We start from the raw sequence: 19,776 nt of genomic DNA, 5'->3' as shown, positions 1-19,776 counted from the left end.
AATAAACTGTGCGTTCCGGTATTTCTGTATAGGATGAAAATCTGCATTCGTGCCTCCTGTCACTCCCAGGAGGAGTGAACTTCTCGTGGAAGTGTGGCTGCTAGCCTGCAGACCTGGCTGAGGCTTGGGCTGGGCGCTTGACTCTGGCCTCGCAGGAAACACAGCAGCCTTTCACTTCCTGTCCTAAATTAAAACTTCCCGTCTTATGGAAAATGGCATTCTCTTGGTCAGCCTCCATTCACCCTTACCAAGTGCATTATGATGGTAGTCATAGGCTGTGCTGAAGTATTTGGGATAGAAACGCATGGGACAAGAAACAGTGGCTGCACTGAGGAACATGGATCCTATCAGGACTGATGGGGAGAAAAATGGAGGCACAGGGCAATGCATTGCCTTGCTTGTGGGACAGCTCGGCCGGGACCTGGCTGGGACTGCAGCTCTGTGGTGGACAGACTTAGGCTCTTCAGGAGGGACAGGAAAGGAAGGAAAGCAAGGGGTTGCCTTCTCCATGAAGGAGTGGTACAAATATATGGGAACAAGGAGACAGGCTGCTTGGGAGCGCATGGGTCAAGGGCAGAGGAGATACCAGTAAGGGTAATGCTGTGGTGGGTTTGATACAGACCATATCCAATCAGCACCAGGAAGTCAATTAATTCTTTAAGCAATTAGAATTATCCAGATGACAGCCCATGATGCCATGTGGAGACTTTAACCGTCCTGGATTCATCTGGAAGGACAAGACAATGGGCTGCAACAGGCCCAGAAGATCTCTGGAGGGTGTTGAGGGAAACATCTTTAACACAAATAGTGTGTGGACAAGGGGAGTGGGTTGGGGTGTAGAAGTCCACTTGACCTTCTACTCACAAGCAAAGGAGAATTGGACAGGAGTGTGATAATCAGCAGCGATGTTGGCAGTAATAACTACAAAGTAGTGGAAACTGTGGTCCTGGCTGTAGTGAAGACAAGTGGTGGAGCACAAAGCTCGGCCTTCAGGAGACGGGTGCTTTGGCACCCAAATTAAGACATTACAGTCTGAATGGGTGGACAACTCGACACATAAATGACTGTTTGGAGGACCAGGCTCAATGGATAGTGGCTAACAGGTGGAACCCCTGGGTATCAGTGGCTGTTGGAGCACTGCAGGGGCCTGTCCTGGGGCCTGTCCTCTTTGACATTTGTATCAATAACCTGGAGGAGGTCTCATCACGTTTGCAGATGACACCAAATTGGGGGGATCAGCTGACATGCTCTAGGGCAGGGCTGCCATCCAGAGGGACTGAGACAGGCTGGAGGAATGGGTCAACATAACCTGATGAAATTCAACAAGAACAAATGCAAAGTCATAACTCCTACTGGTCTCATCTCTGTCTTTGGAGGTTTTTGAAACCTAAAACCCTAAACAAGCAGGTCTGAATTTGGTGCTGACCCTTCTTTGAGCAGGAGGCCAGACTAGAGACAGCATCACGTCCCTTCCAACACAAGTAGTTCTGTGCTTTTATTATATGAACAGACAATCCCATGTTGTTAAACTTGGTTGTTTTAAGAAGTTACTACCCCTGGTGCTGACTATTACCATCCATCAGCCAGAACCCTTACAGCTGGAATGCAGCTGGCGCATGTTCATGTTCCTAGACCATTGCAAAACTAATCCCTTTTACCTCATATTGCAACAGACTACAAATGCATACACAGCTAATTACTGTGTGTCAGTTGAAAGGGCAGTCACTTCTGGCCGAGGGCATGCTCGTGGCTTAAATCTTACTGGGTTCATTGCTTACCACCATCTGCTCTCAGCCACAGCTCACCTACAAGACCACCCTCATGGAAGCTGCATTAGCGCAAGCACAAATTATCATCATTTTATCATCTGTATTGTTGTACCTTCTGCAGACTATGTTTAGGGACCAACACCCCAGCACAATCACAGAGCAAAAAGATCGTTGCTCCAGAACACCGACTGCACAAGTAGGTGCCAAAGGCAACAGGAGGAAAGGTACAGGGTACAAGCCAATGGTCTGCAATCCCAGCCAGTGATCTCCATGCTCCAACTCCTTACATGCCATCATTTCTTAGATAGTAGAACTGCACTGCATCTGGCTGGTGGTTGGTGTTTGTCTGTGAGCTTATGCATATATACAAATACACTCTAGTCCTTCCTGTGAAAGAGTATTTTGTAAATGTAATGGACTACTGTTTTGGTTGGCTTGAAAAACAGAGACATATAAATACAAATCTAAGCGTGATTAGTTTTAAAGTGTCTATTTATAAATGAACGTGGCTAAACTTGCTGTTTTTGTTTATTTGTTTCTGTTTGGAATATTATATCCAGTTTGAGGCAATGACCAACTGTATATGTGCACATATATCCATGTTGCACAAATAAATCAAACTAAGGTAGCCTACTTCTTGTAGACTGGCATTAGGGTAAGTATATCTTAAGAAAGTTCTTATTCAGACTTGGCTTCAGGCAATAAAACGTCATAGATGTATAACTCTAGCGAGTGAAATTTCTAGGGAGCAAATTAGGCTAAAAACATCTTCTAGAGACAGCTAGAAAGGAATCAGACACCACCCGAAAATAAGGCAAGTTATGCAGTAAATGTTTCATTTATTGGATTTCTTCCATTACAATTAGGGTTAAAAGACATGTTGTCAATAAAAATGGTATATTTATGGAGGGCTCTGTATTTTTGAAGCCTATTTCTTGTCATTTACTCCTATGGTGCTTGATATCACCTCATGATAAAGTGTGAATAATCCCTGCATGAATGCATATTTCTACCCATTAACCATTTTATTATTAGGCAGAATTATCCATAACAAAAGCAAGAGGTACAGCTGTGTTTTAGGTGCTAAAAGGGAAGTATGTTCCTACTGAGCCATAGCCATGACTTGGGAAACAGAGCATGGATTTAAAGACATTAGTATGTGTTATGAGGTTGAAAACAAACAATGCACAGGGGTTTTCAGCATTTTCCAATGTTTCTCCCTTAAGTGTGGCTAGAAAGCCCACACCTATTGCTCAAATAATGCACCATGACCTGGTCAGTATGTGCAAAATCTAAAGCCACAAAGAAATCTAGCAGTAGTACCACAATGTGGTTGTTTGTCGACATTTTCCCTTTTTATAGCTTTCTTGAATTTTCACGTGCGCATGTTTTGGTTAAAGCAAATGACCACAGAAAGGAGCCATGGTTTCTGTGTTTTCATGCCATCATCTTGCCTGCCTAGAAAAAAATTCCCCTCACTGCTAACTCTGGAAGAGCCAGCACTGGTAAAGCACTGGGCAGATGTGTTTGCTTTGTGCTGTTGGAACCTTTTCAATATTGAAATCTTTTTTGACATTCAGAGCAGATTTAATGATCCAAGATTATTTGTAAACATAAGGACTCCTTTGAGCTGTAGACTCAAATCCCAGCCTGGTCAACCAAAGTCCTTTTATCTTTCCAAAATAAATAACTTGAATTTTACACATTGCAACCTACATTGAGACCTTTTGGAGAAGACCACGAAAATGGATGATTCACCCCTGAGATGTAAACATTAGCCAGGAGATCCAGCTGGCAGGCAGCAGACCTTGTTTCTCCAATATAGACTTGGGCCTCTGGTGAGATATTAAAGATTCCAAAGCATTTTTCATAAAACAATACATTTCCTTGGCTACCCCTGGTCAACCTCTTCCCTCTCCGGTTCAGTGCAATGTGAACTGGCAAGCAAACTTCATGTGCTTCTTCGCTATTGCTGTTCATGAAACTCTGCAGTGTTCTCAGGACCAAAATGTCGTGTCCAAGTGTAGAATGGTGACAACACTGTCAGTAAGTAACCAAAACCCATTGCTCAGCGTGCGGTATATTGTACCAAGCTGGGAGAATTACAAAAGCCTGGAGAGAGGCACTTCTACTTCTTCTTCTGTGCTACAGGTTAGCTTGGACAAGAAAGCCAAAGTGTCTTGAAGATGGAGCTTAGAGCACCTGGCTTTGTCTCACCAGTTGTTGATCAAAATCGGGTATCTACACAGTAGATCATGTTTCTTGCAGTGAATTAGCTTGACATTTTTTTTCTGAATATTGTGTTTCTTTCATTGTTAAAGGCTATAGTTTTATTTATTTATTCTTAAATATAAGGTACTACCTGAGAACCCTTCACTCAACGGGTGCTGTTGACCTCTTGAGAGCTCTCACTTTCCCCCTGCATGAAACAGAAACTGTTACATAAATAAAAATGGTACAAATAAGATGCATAAGCTATCAGAAATGACTTGTATTACCTTAAATCATGTTGTTTTAGTAATCATTGATAATACTTGGACTTTGAAACCAAGCTGTAGTTTGAAAACAATAACCTAAATGTTTGCAATAGGGAGAACATGATGTTGATGTTGCCATGAAAGCTGCAAAGCAGTTTCCTAGACCTTCCTGGGGCTCCTCGGAGTCCATTGCAGTGGCAAAATCCCAGCTGTGTGAGCACAGGGGGTAATGCCACAGCTGGGCACAGCTCTGGGCCTGCCAGTCGGAGGCCACCAGAGCCAACTTCTATCAACATTTACTCAAGCGAGGAAGATTATTGTGTGAGTAGTGTGTGTGAGTGTGAGTGGTATCAACACCCTCAGAAATAGCCTGTCGGTAATGCTACACCCAGGTGTAAGGCTCTACAGAATCAGGCCCTACTTCTGCAAGCAGCTTTGGGCAAGGACTGGGCCTGTCTTGAACACCAACTTTTGATGACGCTCAGTAAGTAGTTAGCAGCCACGCTGGGACTGAAGCAAAAGTGTGCTTGTTTACAAAAAAAAAAACACACACACACAAAAAAAAAAAACAAAACCACAGCAGATTGTAAAAAGGTCTTTGAGAAACAAAACAAAACTGTGCAACTGTTTTTGTTCATTTGGATCAAATTATAACACATGGCCCTGCAAAGTAAATAGGAGTCTGCCACATTTGTATTTCCAATCTCATATTGTTCTGGGATATAAAGGCATTTTAAAAATGAAAAGGAAAACAAAAATGGAGAATATTTGTTAAGGTGTCATTCTGCAAGCCACTAGTTAGGAGAGGCAGTAATCTGGGGCAATGGGAAGTGCGCATGCCCACAGACAGTTATTTAGCAAAATCTCTGAAAGTAAAAAGCAAGTTAGTCAAAGGACCAGCAGAAAAAGAAACTGTTCGATCCATTTGTATGTTGACTTAACAATAAAGTATTTAATTCTTCATGTTTTTACTTGGTGTCTTGAAATAATCCCTTTTCTGTCTCCATATTCCCACTTAGACATTGTTCACAGACTTATTTATTTATGAAGTCTGAAGGTTAGTCCCTACCTGCTGAGACTAATTAGCCCCGTTCTTTGTGTCCTATGCAATCCTGTCTGATTAAATGTACACATTTGTTTTACTTCTTTTCATGCTTCCTTTCACTCTACTTCTGCTTTACTGATTAATATTAAAGTTATAAGTCGCAGTGATTTTTTTATTTCTATTTTGTCTGCATCTTTCCCTTTAGTATGCAAATTTCCATGTGAACTTTTTAATGCCTGAGAATCCGTGTTAGCCTTGTCGATCTCTGTACTATTATTTTTATTATTCTTTTTAGAGAAGACAGTTTAGCCGAAACCCCCAAACTCTCTAAATATTGCATGACAAATTGGCTTTGTTTTGGAAACCCTACGTGCTCAACGGCCCTCGGTACGAGCAGCAGGTTAGATTTCCCGAGGAATGTTTGGATTCTTTAGCACAGCCCGTCCCTCGCTCTCCAGCACCGGCTCACACGAGGCGATTCACCAATTCCCACCGAAATTACGGTCCTGCTCCCCCCGCTCCGTCCCTCGCCCGCCTCCAACTTGCCAATTGACTCGCCCATTGTTACAATTTGTCCCTGCTAGGAGCTCAATTTGTCTCCCCCTTCCCCTCCGCGCCGGAGCAGATGCCGCCCCCCGCACCCCCGGCCCCGCTCCCCGCCCCGCGCCGCTTTCGCTTCGCTTCGCTTTCCCCGGGGTGCTGTTTACGCCACCACCACCACAACTTTCCGCTTCTGAAGTCCGCGAGTCCTTGATTCTCCGGCCTGCCATGCTAATTAACTTCTTAGCAGTCACATTCCTTTTCCTCTTTTTTTTTTTTTTTCCACCAAAAAAAAAAAAAAAGAATAGTGAGCCTCGCTGCAATTTGGAAATATCTGATCTTCAGCGAGCGATCTCGCACGTTTTAATCCTGCGTGTGAGAACCGTGATGAACGCAGGGAGCAAGTGCTGCTTTAAAAAAAAAAAATAATGAAAAAAAGCAGGCTTTTACTACATTATCATCTTTATTAGGATTGGAGTTTCTTAGCTCCAACGAGTGGCAAGAAAAAATAACGTTAACGGTTCTAAAACCCCCCCACGTGCCCAAAGCCATGCTCCGGGAGGACGGGGACCCGCGGCGATGCTCCTTTTCTTCGCGGTCACCTCGGAAAAGTTCGTGCCTCCACGGGCAGGGGCACCCGTTCGGCTGCTCCCCCCTCGCCCCCCCCCCCCAGCTCTGGAGCAGAGTGCAAATTTTTTTTTAATATCAATTTTTTTTTTTTTTTTTTGCCCCCCCCCCCTTGCTTGGTGCCCCGGCCCTCCCGCTGCCTGCCCCAAAGGCTCATTGTTACTTCGCCACTTCCCCCCCCCCCCCCTTCCTCCTCCTCCTCCTCCTCCCCAGCCCTGTTTATTTATGCAGACGTCACCGGGGAGCCCCCGCCCCCTCCTGCATCTCATTAAGTGCCTGGTGTGTTTCTCGCTCCCTGTCAATAATCCCGGATCCCAGACTTCTCCGTTCCTCCGGATTTCGATCCCCCTTTTTCTAGCTGTCAATCAGCGCCGCCTTTGAACTGAAAAGCTCTCAGTCCAACTTCAACTCACTCAAACCCGAGCGGCACGGGCTCCCCATATCCGCGGCGGCTGCCCCCCCGTTACAGCTGACTTCTTTGGTTTGTTTGTTGCATTATTATTATCGTTATTTTTTTTTTTTTTTTTATCCCTCCCTTCCCCCCCCCCCCCCCCGACCCCCCTCCCCCCGGCTCCGTGGTTTATTACTGTTAATTTTTCGCGAGTGCGTGCGCGGGTGTGAGTGCGTGTGCGCGCCGTGCACGCCGACCAGCTCCCTGGAAGAAAGAAAGAGAAAATCCACAAGAAGGAAAGGAAGAAGCCTAAAGTCACTGGTGCAAAAGGAGCAAAGAAGAGACGTTTCCCTCCCCTCCTCCTCCCTCTTTTCCCCTCCCCAGGAGGAAAGAGAAGGGGAGAAGAAAAAAAAAAAAAAAACTTTCACCTTGGACTCTTCTTTTTTTTGGTGCAAACTTTCCCCCCCCTCCCCTGGTCTTTTTTTTTTTTTTTTTCCTCCTTCCCCCCCTCCCCGTTCCCCCCTCTTTTTTTTTTTTTTTTTCTTTTTGTATCACCCCCCTTCCCCTTTTTGCAAAATTGCTGCTGGTGGGGTGAGCCAGGAGGAAAATGCCGCAGCTGAACGGCGGTGGAGGGGACGACCTGGGCGCCAACGATGAACTGATCTCTTTCAAAGACGAAGGGGAGCAGGAGGAGAAGATCTCGGAGAACTCCTCGGCGGAGAGGGATTTAGCTGATGTCAAGTCGTCTCTCGTCAATGAATCAGAAACGAATCAAAACAGCTCCTCGGACTCGGAGGTACGGGGGAAGCCCCCCGCGGGGCCGGGCGGGGGCCGCGCTGCGGGGCCGGGGGCGCCGGGTCCCGCTGCCGGCGGCGCCCAACTTTCCTCCGCGGCACCAACTTGTAACGATGCCTTCTGTTTTGTTCTCTCTTCCCCCGCTCTCTTTCCCCTTCCCACCTTCACCCCGAACCTTTCCCTTTCATCCTCCCCCCCTCCTTGAAAAAAAAAAACACACCCCAAACTAAAAAAAAAACAAACCAACAAACCCCATACCCCCGTCCCCCCCCCCCCCCCGTCCCCAATCTCCCCGCTGCCGACCCCGGCCCGCTCCCAGGCGGAGCGGCGGCCCCCGCCTCGCTCGGAAACTTTCAGAGATAAATCCCGAGAAAGTTTGGAGGAAGGTGAGTACGGCGGGCCCGCAGCGCCCCGCTCCCCCCGACCCGACCCGGCCCGGCGCCCGCCGCGCCAGGCTCCTCTTTTTGGGACACCGTCTAAAAAAGTTTTTCCTCTTCCCCCCCCCCCTCCTCCCCCCCGCCCCAACCTTCCCCTTTATTTTTTTTCCCCCCCTTGTCGCCCCCTTCCTTCCCCGCTCGTGTCTCCCCCGCCATGTTAGCTGCGAAGAGGCAAGATGGAGGGTTGTTTAAGGGCCCACCATACCCGGGTTATCCCTTTATAATGATCCCCGACCTCAGCAGCCCGTATCTGCCAACGGCTCGCTCTCTCCGACGGCCAGAACGGTGAGTTGCCTTTTTCCTTCTCGGTGCTACCCCCCCCCCCCCCCCCCTTTCGGTGCCCCATAGCCCCCCAGCCCGCTCCGCAAACTTTGCGAACTCGGCGGGAGGGGGTTGTTTACACTTCGCCATGTTTCTTTTTTTTTTTTTTTTAATTATTATTCTCTTTTTTTTTTTTTTTTTTTTTTACTTTCAGTTTTGCGGGCACTTTTTGCTGGAGCCCCTCGTCACCTTCCCCCTGCTGTGCGAGGTGGGGGGGGGGGGGGGGGGAACAATAATAATAAAATAAAAAAAAAAAAAGGGCAACAAAAACCACAGCCCAATCCGGCCTCAAAAGTAAACTACAAATTTTTAAAAAAAGCAACTTTTTTTTTTTTTTTTTGGATGGTGATGATGCTGCTGACTCTCCCCACCCCCCCCCCCCGCCGCCCCCTCCCCTCCTCACGGGGGACCCCCGAGGGCCGCTCCCCCCGGCCGGGCTCCCCGCGAGCTCCCCGCCGCCTCCTGCCCTCCTCCGCGGCGGCCGGGCGGCTCCGGCTCCCCCCTCCCCTTTCCTCCCCCTTAACCCTCTCCTGCCCTCGGCCGGCCTGTGCGGGGAGCGCCCGGCTCCCTTCCCCTTCCCTGCCCGGCCCGGCCCGGACCGGGGGGGCTCCGGGGGCCGGGAGCCCGGCGGCGGCCGCGGGGAGCGGCCCGGGGCTGCCCCGGCTCCGGGGGGGGGCTCGGGCCGGGGGGCGCGGGGCTGCGGCCCGGGGGGGAACCGCCTGGGCCAGGAGCCGGCACGGCCCCTCAAAAAACCCCCCAAAGAGTCGAGCAGAATTGCCTCCCGCGAGCACGCTGGCAAAAACTGTGCTGAAAGCGTCTTTTCCTCGTTGTTTTCTTTCTTTTTATCCGTGTTGTTTTCTTGGTTTTAATTAGTTTCTAAGCTAGGGCCGTGTGCCTGTGTGTGGGGGGGGGGAGCGGAGGGAGAGCCACTTCCAGCTCCAAGACCCCAGGGTCTTGGTAAACTTTGGGGTGTGCTGCTGGGTTTGTAGTCCCAGCTGTTTTTCCGCTCTCCCCAGCCTGGTGCCATCAGCTGTGTGCTCTGCTCTGACAGCAGGTTCCTCGCGCGGAGCCTCCTCTTTCTAAAGAGTTTTCTTTTCCTTGTTTTGTCCTCTCTGTTTTCTTAGCTGAAACTGTTAAATCCAGTGGGACTGCAAATCGCTGCTTACTCCTGTCGGTGGGCTTAGCCTCGCTGTTTTGCTTCTCCTGGGCGCTTCAAAATCCGAAGCGTCCCCACCATCCCCATGTGTGTTTATACACTTTTTTTTTTTTTTTTTGCCTTGTGGTAACACGAGATAGCGATTTACAATAATAGATCTACTGTTCGGGGGATGTTGAAGCCAGGCTAATGACTGAGGGCTTGGACAACTCCAGTGTATCAGATCTACAAGTGTTTTAAAGCATTAAAATATTAAACATTCGGGTCAGCCTTGTTTCCACTTAGCCAAACGTCAGCAGAGCAGCTCGGTGAATGCGGAGTGACAGATATGTAGGGGAGATTTTGTGACTTTGCCCGAGTTCGGGATGTGGCAGTGCTTCGTTTTGGTAGCCTGCGAGGCTCCTCTGGCAAGGAGGTGATTTCTGGGACAGTAGCACGGGGTAACTGCAGTTTGCAATTGTAATGATGGGGAGGGGAATGCAGGGGCTGGGTGCATTATATTTTTTTCTTTCGAATCCGGTCACCCCTATGTGTGTGGATGATGGTGATAAATTCCAAAATCTCGAAGCACTAGGATCCAGATGGCAAAGCAATCTTTGTCACAAATTACTTAGTTCCAATTTGTGAGCTTTGGCTTCCTTTTTTTTTTTTCTTTCTCTTCTTTTTGCCTGAAATGCATCCCCCTCTTCCAAGTGTAGGTTAATAGGAAGAACACCTCAGCTTCTTTTTCTTTAAGCATTTTTATATACAGCTATAGTTTTTGATTTATTTTTTTTCCCTTCTTTTTACTCATTACCTTTATTAGATCCTTTTTCCCCTAGCATGTAAAGACAGGATCCTTCAGCAGTTAGCTTGCCTGGAAATATTCTTCCTCCCCTTGCTCCCCCACAGTTAAAAAGGCCTCCATAGGAATGTCGTGTTTGTGTGAATTAAAGGTACTGTACAAAGATGACACGTTGGTTTATTGTTGGTATAGCAGGTGGCCTTCTTCTGTTATCAGATGGGTTCTGAAAGGATATTTCCACACTCAATAGGCAATTTTCTTATTTCCACATCCAGGCTCCAGCAACCTTCTCTCATCTTCTTAACCTTATTCTTTCACATTCTCTGTGCTTATTTGTTTGCCGACAACTTAATTGTAGCCTAGAAAAATTAAAGTTATTTATTTAGGCCTGAGAGCAGAATATTATGAAGATTAAGCGGGATAGCAGTTGTCTGTTACACTGTTTTTAGGTGAATTCTGGTTCTGTGCTGTGCCAGTTCTAATTTCCAGGCGAACTAGATCGTTCTCTGTCCTGTTTTTTTAAATACATACTGAAAAGGTAGAGATGATTCTGCATAATTTTGAATTTTATTTTTATTTATGTAGTTTTTTCAGAAGCCATATCTGTCGAGTTTTAGAGCATGTAAGATAAAGAGGTGATGCAGATATGTAGCAAAACTGCTTTTCCTTTCCTTTTGCTGATGTTGAAAACCTTAAAGGTTTGTGGGTGTGGTTCTTCTCATGGATTTTTTGGGTTTGGTTTTTATTTGGGGGGTGTAGTGGGATTATTGTTTTTTTTTGTTGTTGTTGTTTGCTAATGTACCTGTAATTGTCTGTTCAAGAGCAAACTCGGGGACAGCAATTTCTGCATTACTGCCACATAATGTATGAAGTACCATGAAATCTGCTTATGATGAATAATATATTATCTCAATAATAATGCTTTACTTGCTGAAAACTCTCGATAAAGCTTAATAGGAATAATTTTATTTTTAGAAGGTAAAGGTTTTTTTTTTTGTGTGTGTTACTCTTGCTTTTGACGGAATACTGTCGATTGCTTTTAAGGCTAGATGTGTATGTGGAGGTCTGGCCAGGCAGTAATGAAGCAGTGCATCTCAGATGCCAGTTTCATACCCATGCTTGCAGAGGGACTGGGGTAGCTGCCTGGTAGGGATAATAAAGGAAATTGTTTTCATTTCAGAGTTGGAAATGAAGAAGTAGTGTATTTAATTTTTATCCTAATTTTAGAGCTTGGTTAACGCATTTTGGTGAGCAAATAGATGTGTTGTGACTTGAGAAAACCCTGCTGGCAGATATCTTAGTTTTACTAGTGCTGTTGCATCTTCCTTTCCCCTAAATTGTTGCTTGCTAAGTGAGGCTGTAGGAGTAAGCTTGCGTTTGGCCCTGAAGTTTGGGAGTTTGGAATAGCTGTAGGGGAGAGCAGCCCCCTCGCTCGGACTTGTAGGTTCAGGAAGAAACTTTTTTCTTTAACTGGCTTGAAAAATGGATGTTTTCCTTCATCTGCTGAATGAAACAACATAATCCTTGCTAATACAAAAGCTGTGGACCCAGGAGTGTGAAGGGTTAATGGTGGTCCTTTTTTTTCTTCCCTCCAATTGTTTTGACAACACTTTTCAAAGTGTGACATTCCAAGCCCTTGCAATACAATGTAATATTACTGTAATTACACAGGTCATTACATTTTAAATAGAGAACAATAAAATGCTTATCGCGCTGAAAAAGAACAGGTGTTCTTGCCCTTCTTTGGTATTTATGCTAATTGTTTTTCATCTCCTTCAGAAATATTTATGGCTGGCATGTTAAGATTTTGGTCTCGATGCGACAATATTAATTCTTTACTAATCTTTAGGGTTGAGGTTTAATGTCTGCAGTATGGATTATGGTATTAACATCCACCAACTAGTTTAATAATGTAGGTACAACTTAATATGTCAGCACTTCAGTACTTTATGATACGTAGCTATTCAATGGAGACTGCGTTACTTTTTTTTTCCCTAAAAAAAATTGAATAGGCATGCTTTTAATAAAGTTTCTGGACTTGTGCAAAGACAAGCTATTAAATAAGAACTGATGATCCTGTGGCGTAAATCAAATGGAACCTGCATAAAGAAACTTTCCTTATGCTTAATTAGGTAGATTGCTGAATCACTCTGCTATAGCATTAGCATAGCTGGTATACAATGGCAAACAGACTGGGTCTGTTAACTTATTTTCAGTAAAGAATCTGATTTACTTTTAATTCTCTTCCTTTTTTTTTTTTTCTTCTTTTTTTTCTTCTCTGATAAAGCTTCATTCCGGTGCAAACACTGCATTGCTGAGTCAATCAGCTTCTCTTTAGGGGGCTATGAAAATTAGTTAGAGAAAAGTTTCATGTTTCTGGGACCTTGCAAAACAATATAATGCACCACTGTTACTGGAGCATACAGGATAATTGCAGGACTGCACTTCATTAAAAATAATATTTGCTTTGGAAATCGAACAATTTTAATAGCTGCACCAGTGGCTGATCTATACTGGAAAAAAAAATAAAATACAGTAGATGCCTTTCCAGGTTTTTTGAATGCATTCATACATGGACTGATGATGTTGAGTGTTTTTTTTTTTTTTTTTTCTTCCTCCTTCCTCTTCGTTTTTTGTTCAAGCAAATATGTGCTGATTTGTCAGTTGCAGGCAGGGAGGGGGGATATGTCACAGCTTTCATTGGAGCTTGTAAACCAGAACGTAGGTAAAAATGTTTTAAATTTGTCAGACTTTAAAGACTGGGCCCCAAAATCAGATTAAAAAAAAAAAAAAAAAAGTGGTGCAGAGAAAAAGGACAGCTGCAGATTTTTTGTGTGGACGTGTGTTTCTGTACCATGACTAAAAACTCTGAGGACCTTTCCCCAGCTGTCTGGGAGTTATGTGGAAGTTGGATTATTGGCAGTTAAGCATGAGACAACCTGGATTTAGCAAATGCTCTCCTGCACAGGAAGTCGATGACATTATACTGGGGGAAGGGAGCGGATCCTGCTCCAGGCAAGGCTGGGGAGAGAGCCTGCTCCCCCCTCCAGGGCAGCCAAAAGGAGAGCTTGCAATAGGCAGGGGTAAATGGAGAAGTGGTGGCTTTTGGTTTTTTTCTTTTTCTCTTTTTCCTCTTTTTCCAGGGGTTTGGGTGAAATCAGATCCCTGCTCCCGCACCGGAGCTGCTGTGGGAACTTGTGCTTGGGGCGCTTGGGAGGTTTGGGGAGAAGTTTCAAGCCCTGCTCCCCCGCGCCTCCTCTGGCTGCCGCCTCGCAAATATGTACCTAAGCCGTCAACTTTGACTTCTAATTGGGCGCATTTGTGAAGGAAATGGTTAATTTTACAACCAAAGGCAAACTTGCACCTCGACAGGTCTGCTGAAAGAAATGTGCCACAGTCGTTTGCTGGCAAGCACCGCAGGGTCATAAATCCACGGGGTTTATTTACAGCCTATAACACTTATGAATGTTAAGATATTTGACGCCACGCTGGCCTTATAATATCCAAGGTCCACAGACACTGGCAGTGGGTCAAATTTCTTTCACTAATTATAAGCAATGAGAGATGGAGTGTGGTGCTGGGGGGGGGGGGGGAGAGATGGAAATCCTGTCTCTCCCCACCCAAAAGCGCAGAATTATTTGTGCTCCTCCTCCCAAGTGCTGGTTTATGTTTGTGCTTTTTACGTGGGCTCCGAAGTTTATAATTAACGCTTGCGGTGCCGGAGGGGCTGGCTCAGGCTGGAGAAGTGAGCGCAGCCCCGCGTCCCTTGCCAAGGTCTTAGCAGAATTATGCTTGTGTCGGTATCTAGGAAATACTGCAAACGTTTAAAGAAGGGTGACACCTGGAAGTGTCCTGTGATTTTCTCACATCCCACTGAGCCACGCAGGGTTTGGGGGGTGGGGGGGGGGAAATCCATCAGGTTTAACGCGAAAGGTGGATGCTCGGGAATGCAGGCAGTAGCCTCGTTGCTTGGTGGGTAGAGCGATGATTTTGTTTGTGCGTGTGTAAAACAGGGCTCTTACGCAGCCCACGAGAGGGGAGGGCACGCAGGGATGGGTTAACACGCTGGGCATGGGGGCAGCCCTGGGGGGAAGCCCGGTGCCCTGCTGGAGGGCAGCGCCTGGGGCGTGCGGGGTCTGCGAGGGGGCGCCGGGGGGGGGGGAGCAGCGAAGCCAGAGGCCGCCGGGGAGTGCTCGGAGGACAAAGGAAGAACATGGGAGGGAGCGCCAGGAGAAATCCCAGAAACTTGGGGCGGAGGGAACAGCGTTGTTTGAGCGGTTGGAGGGGAAGCGAAGCTTGGGGCCTGGGGGCTGGCTCCTCGGCGTGAGGGAAGCGAGGGGCCCAGGGAGCGAGGCGGCGCGCTCCCCGCTGAACGTGCTTCCCTCGAGTGGACAGCTGGGGCTGACGTGCTGCTGTCTTGTCTGCGCTGTGCGTGTGCGTGTTAACACGGTAATGTGATTACTCAAATGTGCCTAGGTAGTACTCCTAGCTTTAATTTCTTCAGCAGTTTATTTCGGTTTCCCTGTAGGTTACCGCCGCGCTCGGATGCTGATTGAAGAAAAACGCAGGGTTACGTGTGTGGCGGAAAGCTGCGCTCCCTCGCCCATATGTTTTTCTTCTGCTGGTCGTGTAAAACCTGACTGGAAAAAAAAAATAAAACTGAGGGGGCTGTCAATGTGGCCCTTCCACAAGTAACTGTACGGTTTTGTTGAAGGTTTTATGCATTTTCCTAATCAATGGAATGCTGTGAGTTATTGGCCCCCGGGGACAGATCTGAATCCCTTACCACCGGCGTGCAGGGCCGGGGCGGTGTTGGCCCTTCGTAGCAGGTTATCAGCAGCGATGTCCCCGTTGTCCCACCACGCTTCCCACCCCCTCCCTCCGGCCCAGTTCCGTCTGCCAAAACCTGCCCAGGCTCCCCCCTTTGTTTTCGGCAGGCGAAAGCCTCGACCCGTGCTCTTGTGGGGTCACACGCAGGCAACTGGGCAGTGCCGAATGAGTTAAGTTGCTGGCTGAAGTTTGGCTTCATGAAACTAAATTTGAGGCCTGGTAGGCATTAGCAGGGCACAGCACATTTACAGAGCTTAATTAGTACGAACTGTAATTGTTCATGGTCTGCCAGAAGGAGTAATGTTCAGGAAAAGTGGAGTCGTTCTTCTGCAGTCTTCAGTTTTAAAACGATAAATCACTTGCATATTTGTGCAGTGATTCAAATGGAGCTGAGACCTCTCCATCTCAACATGTGGTAAATTGTAAAGTCAATGAATTGCAGATGTAGGGTACAGCAGATTCTCTAAGAAAATGTGGAATGAATGGGGAAGGGTGCTGCTATAAATACTTACTGAGGAGATAACTGGGTTTCTGCTTGCTGCGCCAATTATGATGTACTAAAGATATTAGCAATTTTGTTTTAATGTATTTATTTTAAATTTCTTTAAATATAGGGGCACCACGTTACCTCACTTGGTGAGGGTTTTGTTAATGCTCCAGAACAATGGGTTTCATATGGAAATGCACGTGATGGCCATATTAATACAAATTAATTCATTACGAGTAATATTGTAGCTGTTCCTGGAGGAGTGTGTGATGATGGGACGCTTTAAAGCATGGGTGCAGCAGCTTGTGAGAAACATTGTGGTAGAGGATGCTTTATATTCTAGTAGGGGGAAATACTGGCAATATTCGACATCTGACTGTGGTGTTCTGTATCTGCCCATAATTCCTTCCAACTTCAGAGAGAGACTTTCTGGGTGCGTTAATCTGACAGCCTAGAGCCTATTTCAAAAAGGAGGAAAAAAACAAAACACCCACAAACAAAACTATGCTATACAGATTAACATCGTAAATGCTGTGTATTGTTTTTTTTCTTGAATCCGGAGAATGTGTGTCACTCTAACTGCTGTGAAATCTTGTCTTCCTTGGGCTTGGTCCAAGGTCCATTGAAGTCAGTGGAAAAAAGACTTCTATTAATAACGAAGGGCTTTGGATCAGGCCCCGTGTGTCTTGAACCAATGGCCAGTTTCTTCAAAAGTGGATAAAGGTATTGAAAAAGCCGAACTAAACTAAACGTCACATTGATATATTGCTTCTTCTGCGGTGTCCTTCGCTCATGAAGAAAAAAAAAAAAGCTGTTTCCGATGGTACTTTCTTAAACGAGCTCCTGCTCCTGCAGTATCTGACTTTCCCACAGCAGCGTGCAGCATCCTGGCAGGATCAAGATTTGGTCTGAGGCTGTGTTGCATGTCAATACTGCTTTTCTAATATGAGTAGGTGGATTTGTATGGAAGTTGTAAAAGTTAATGATTGTTCTCTGACTCATATGCTGCTGGTTTCAGGAAAGGGAAAATGATGACAGTGAAATGATAGGAATTATAGGAGACGAGTAGGCTTTGGTGAGCAGAGAATGTATTTGCGTTTGAAATGCTCTTGCTGAAGGAAGTATGAGGAGGGAGAAGACGTGGGGGCAGCTTCTGGCTGTGGTCAGGTGTCCGGGTACTGGAGTTCAGCAGGTATCCAGCAAGGAGCAAAGCTGAATTCGGGAGGGGCTCTCTGTGATGCTGAAGGTCGCATAACCATTTTGTTAGTCCTCCTGACACAGTTAGTCCTGACTAACTGTTTTCCCCTCTCAGCAGAACAGGTTTTAATGCCCTAGGCTCCGTGGGAAGTACGATCGCATGCTTAGCGGCTACCAAGCATGAATATATAATTGTGTGTGAGCAGTATCTATCTCACAGTTTGTAGGGCTCTCCAGATATCTGTGGGTAGGAAAGGTGCTAGATACAACAAAATCTGGCTTGGCTTTTTAATTCACTAGTGGTGGTGCTGCAGCTGAGACACCCAAAACCAAACAAACCAGAAAAGAAAACACTTCCCCCCAGAAGTGTGGGAAGAAATATTTAGAAAATACTGAACTGAAATTACTGCAAATAGGACTTTCTGAGGAGCATGAGAGATTCTTAGATGTTGATACAATGGTAACAACTCCTCCTATTTTAGGAAAAGGAAAAATAGCCCAAGAAAAGGTGGGGACTCCAAAGTCCTGCTGGAGTCAGTGACTCCTTAAATAATTATCTGGAAGAGTCAGAGGTTATAGGCTTTTCTATTCTAGAGACAAGTCACAGCATTGATTTCTGTTTTTAACTGATGCAAATATTTAATAAAGGTTCTCTTGGAACTACTTTAAACCCTAGCCTGAATAATTTTAACTTGGTTAAACCAGTGAACTGGTTTGGGAGCATACACAGTAAGAGGTTTGCATTGGCTTAATTAGATTTAAGAGATTTATAAAACCAGGGCCGCTATTCTGACACAGGCAAGGTCTGGAACATGGCATATAGTCGCTGTATTGGTCTGTGCCCAGGCTTAGCAGACTGCTATAGAAATTACGCTATTATAAATGTTCAGGAATATTAAAGAAGCCAAGGGAAGGTATGACCTTGAATGCGCATATCAGAAGAATAAAACAGCAGTCAGTGTTTCTACCTTTGTTTTCACTGAGACATGGGGAAGGAGGTCTTCTCCCTTTGAAAGGAGTTACAGACTATAGTTCTGTGTCTGGAAGTCAAGTTTTTGAGATTTTTATTATTATTATTTTTAACTGAATGCCTTAGTTTACTTCTGATCCCTGTTATATTCCCCTACGGGCTTTTTCTTAGTTCTTAAACTACATCATAAAATGTAGATTAAAACATGTATGTGTTCATTTCAAAAAAAAAAAAACCTTTACAGGAGCTAGTCACAAACCGAACTTCTGTACTGCTCACAAAACCGCTATGTAAAGAATATCCATAGAGCTTATTTTGTCTGGATAGCAGCTAAATACTTTTACAATCCCCAGGGTTGTTAAAGGCCGAATGCCTGGTATACGTAGTAAATTTATTTTCCATTGAAATCTGTTGCTCAACTACAATATGTGAAAGTACTTTCATGTCATTTCATGTTTATGAAATTAAAAACTGAAAATTAGGACCTGGGTGGTTGTAAAGGGGACTGGGAATGTCGCAGGGCTGCTGGTGTGTCCGAAGTGTGGTTATCTGGCGGGTTGTGTGTGCACATCTGTGTATATGCATGCGATGTATATTATTTGTGAACGTATACTCAAGTTATCAGGTGTCTATTCAATTTTAATTGACAATATGAGATTCCTGTGGTTACTCTGTGCACAGATTGCCTTGGGGCTCTACAGGGTTTGTGGGAAGAAAAGCCTTGACAAGTTTCCATTAAGCTCTGAATCAGGCAATTGGAAAAGAGGAGAATGAAAAGAGCTGAAAAGAGGGACAACTTGTTAGTGTTGCATTCTGTGCTTGCAACGAGAAACCTCTTTTAGACAAGAGTGGTTCTCAGGCCAAGAATTTCAAACTCGCGGAGAAACCTGTCCAGAACACAAAAGTTGTTTGAACGGGGTGCAGAATTGTCACAGTAATTAGAGCAATCTCCGTTTACTGAGTGGCAGCCTTTATAAAGGACAGGGGATAAAGGGTTCAAATTCATCTTTCTCTCTGTGATTCACTTCTGATGAACTGCCTCTGTGTATGTATGTGTATATGAAGGAGTGTGTGTGTGTGGCCACATTTTCAGCTACTCATCGTTAGATTGCCCTTGTTTTAAAAGAACAAGGACTCGTGTTTTTTCTGCTTGCCTCGAATGACACTTGCAGACGTTTTTATTTATTTACTTTTAATTTATTTTCTATCGGTGCTCCAATTTGATGTATAGAAATACGATGATGCTTTTGGAATCGTGCTTGTGCTGTGCTGGAGGGGGAACCCTGAATATTTCTTAGTCTGTTTCTTGCATCTTTGACTCCTAGGAGTAGTCCCCTTTATTTTTAATAGGATTACTTGTGGAAGCAAGAACAGTGGATGAATAAGGCTCGGACCCTTAAAGTTTATCCTCTTGCCACTGCAAGGTCTGTCCAGAACTACTGAATCAGCTGGAGTTTTGCCATTGCTCTTATTAGGAGAAGGATCAGGCCCACGGATTACATGAGACCGGGTCTTGTGAACAAGCCAAGTAAAACTGTAAAAATCACAGTCATTGCTGTGTGCATTGCAGAAGTGTCTGGAGGCCTTGACGTGGGCTCCTCTTGGTCAGATGCTATACAGAGGAAAATGGGAGCGCATTAACAAGTTAGCAGCATGGGCGTCCTCATTGGAGGAAGAAAATGTGACTGCTAAATTTCCTGCAAGACTTCACTTCTAAAGAACAGAAAAGATTAAGCGCTTTGATTTTTTTTTTTTTTTCGATAATTGTCCTGAGCGCAAAGTTGGTCATTTTGATGTCTATTTGCCAAGCTGTTTAGGCTGAGTGATCGCCTTGTATTTATTGTCCCAAAATAATGTAGGATCTCCTTTGTGAAGTCTTCGAGGTAGTCACCTTGGCTATTCCGCTTAATCGCTCGGCCAGTGTTGTGTTTCTGCCCCACATCACCGTTA

The 19,776-nt window shown here is 45.5% G+C and overlaps 1 protein-coding gene across 1 annotated transcript in view; it reads left to right on the top strand.

Annotated features, from left to right (window-relative positions):
- The first annotated feature begins 7,381 nt into the window (after positions 1-7,381).
- Positions 7,382-19,776, top strand: part of TCF7L2 (transcription factor 7 like 2) — a 177,095-nt gene continuing 164,700 nt past the window's right edge. Inside the window, 4 exon segments of the mRNA XM_035547927.2 lie at positions 7,382-7,645; positions 7,964-8,030; positions 8,243-8,335; positions 8,338-8,366. Of these exon segments, the coding sequence (XP_035403820.1) occupies positions 7,457-7,645; positions 7,964-8,030; positions 8,243-8,335; positions 8,338-8,366 (378 nt within the window). The 5' untranslated portion in view covers positions 7,382-7,456.

The sequence above is a fragment of the Cygnus atratus genome, chromosome 7 (assembly GCF_013377495.2).
Source record: "Cygnus atratus isolate AKBS03 ecotype Queensland, Australia chromosome 7, CAtr_DNAZoo_HiC_assembly, whole genome shotgun sequence".
NCBI lineage: Eukaryota > Metazoa > Chordata > Aves > Anseriformes > Anatidae > Cygnus > Cygnus atratus.
The sequence above is the reverse complement of the archived record's forward strand: the minus strand, read 5'-3'. Positions and strand labels throughout refer to the sequence as shown.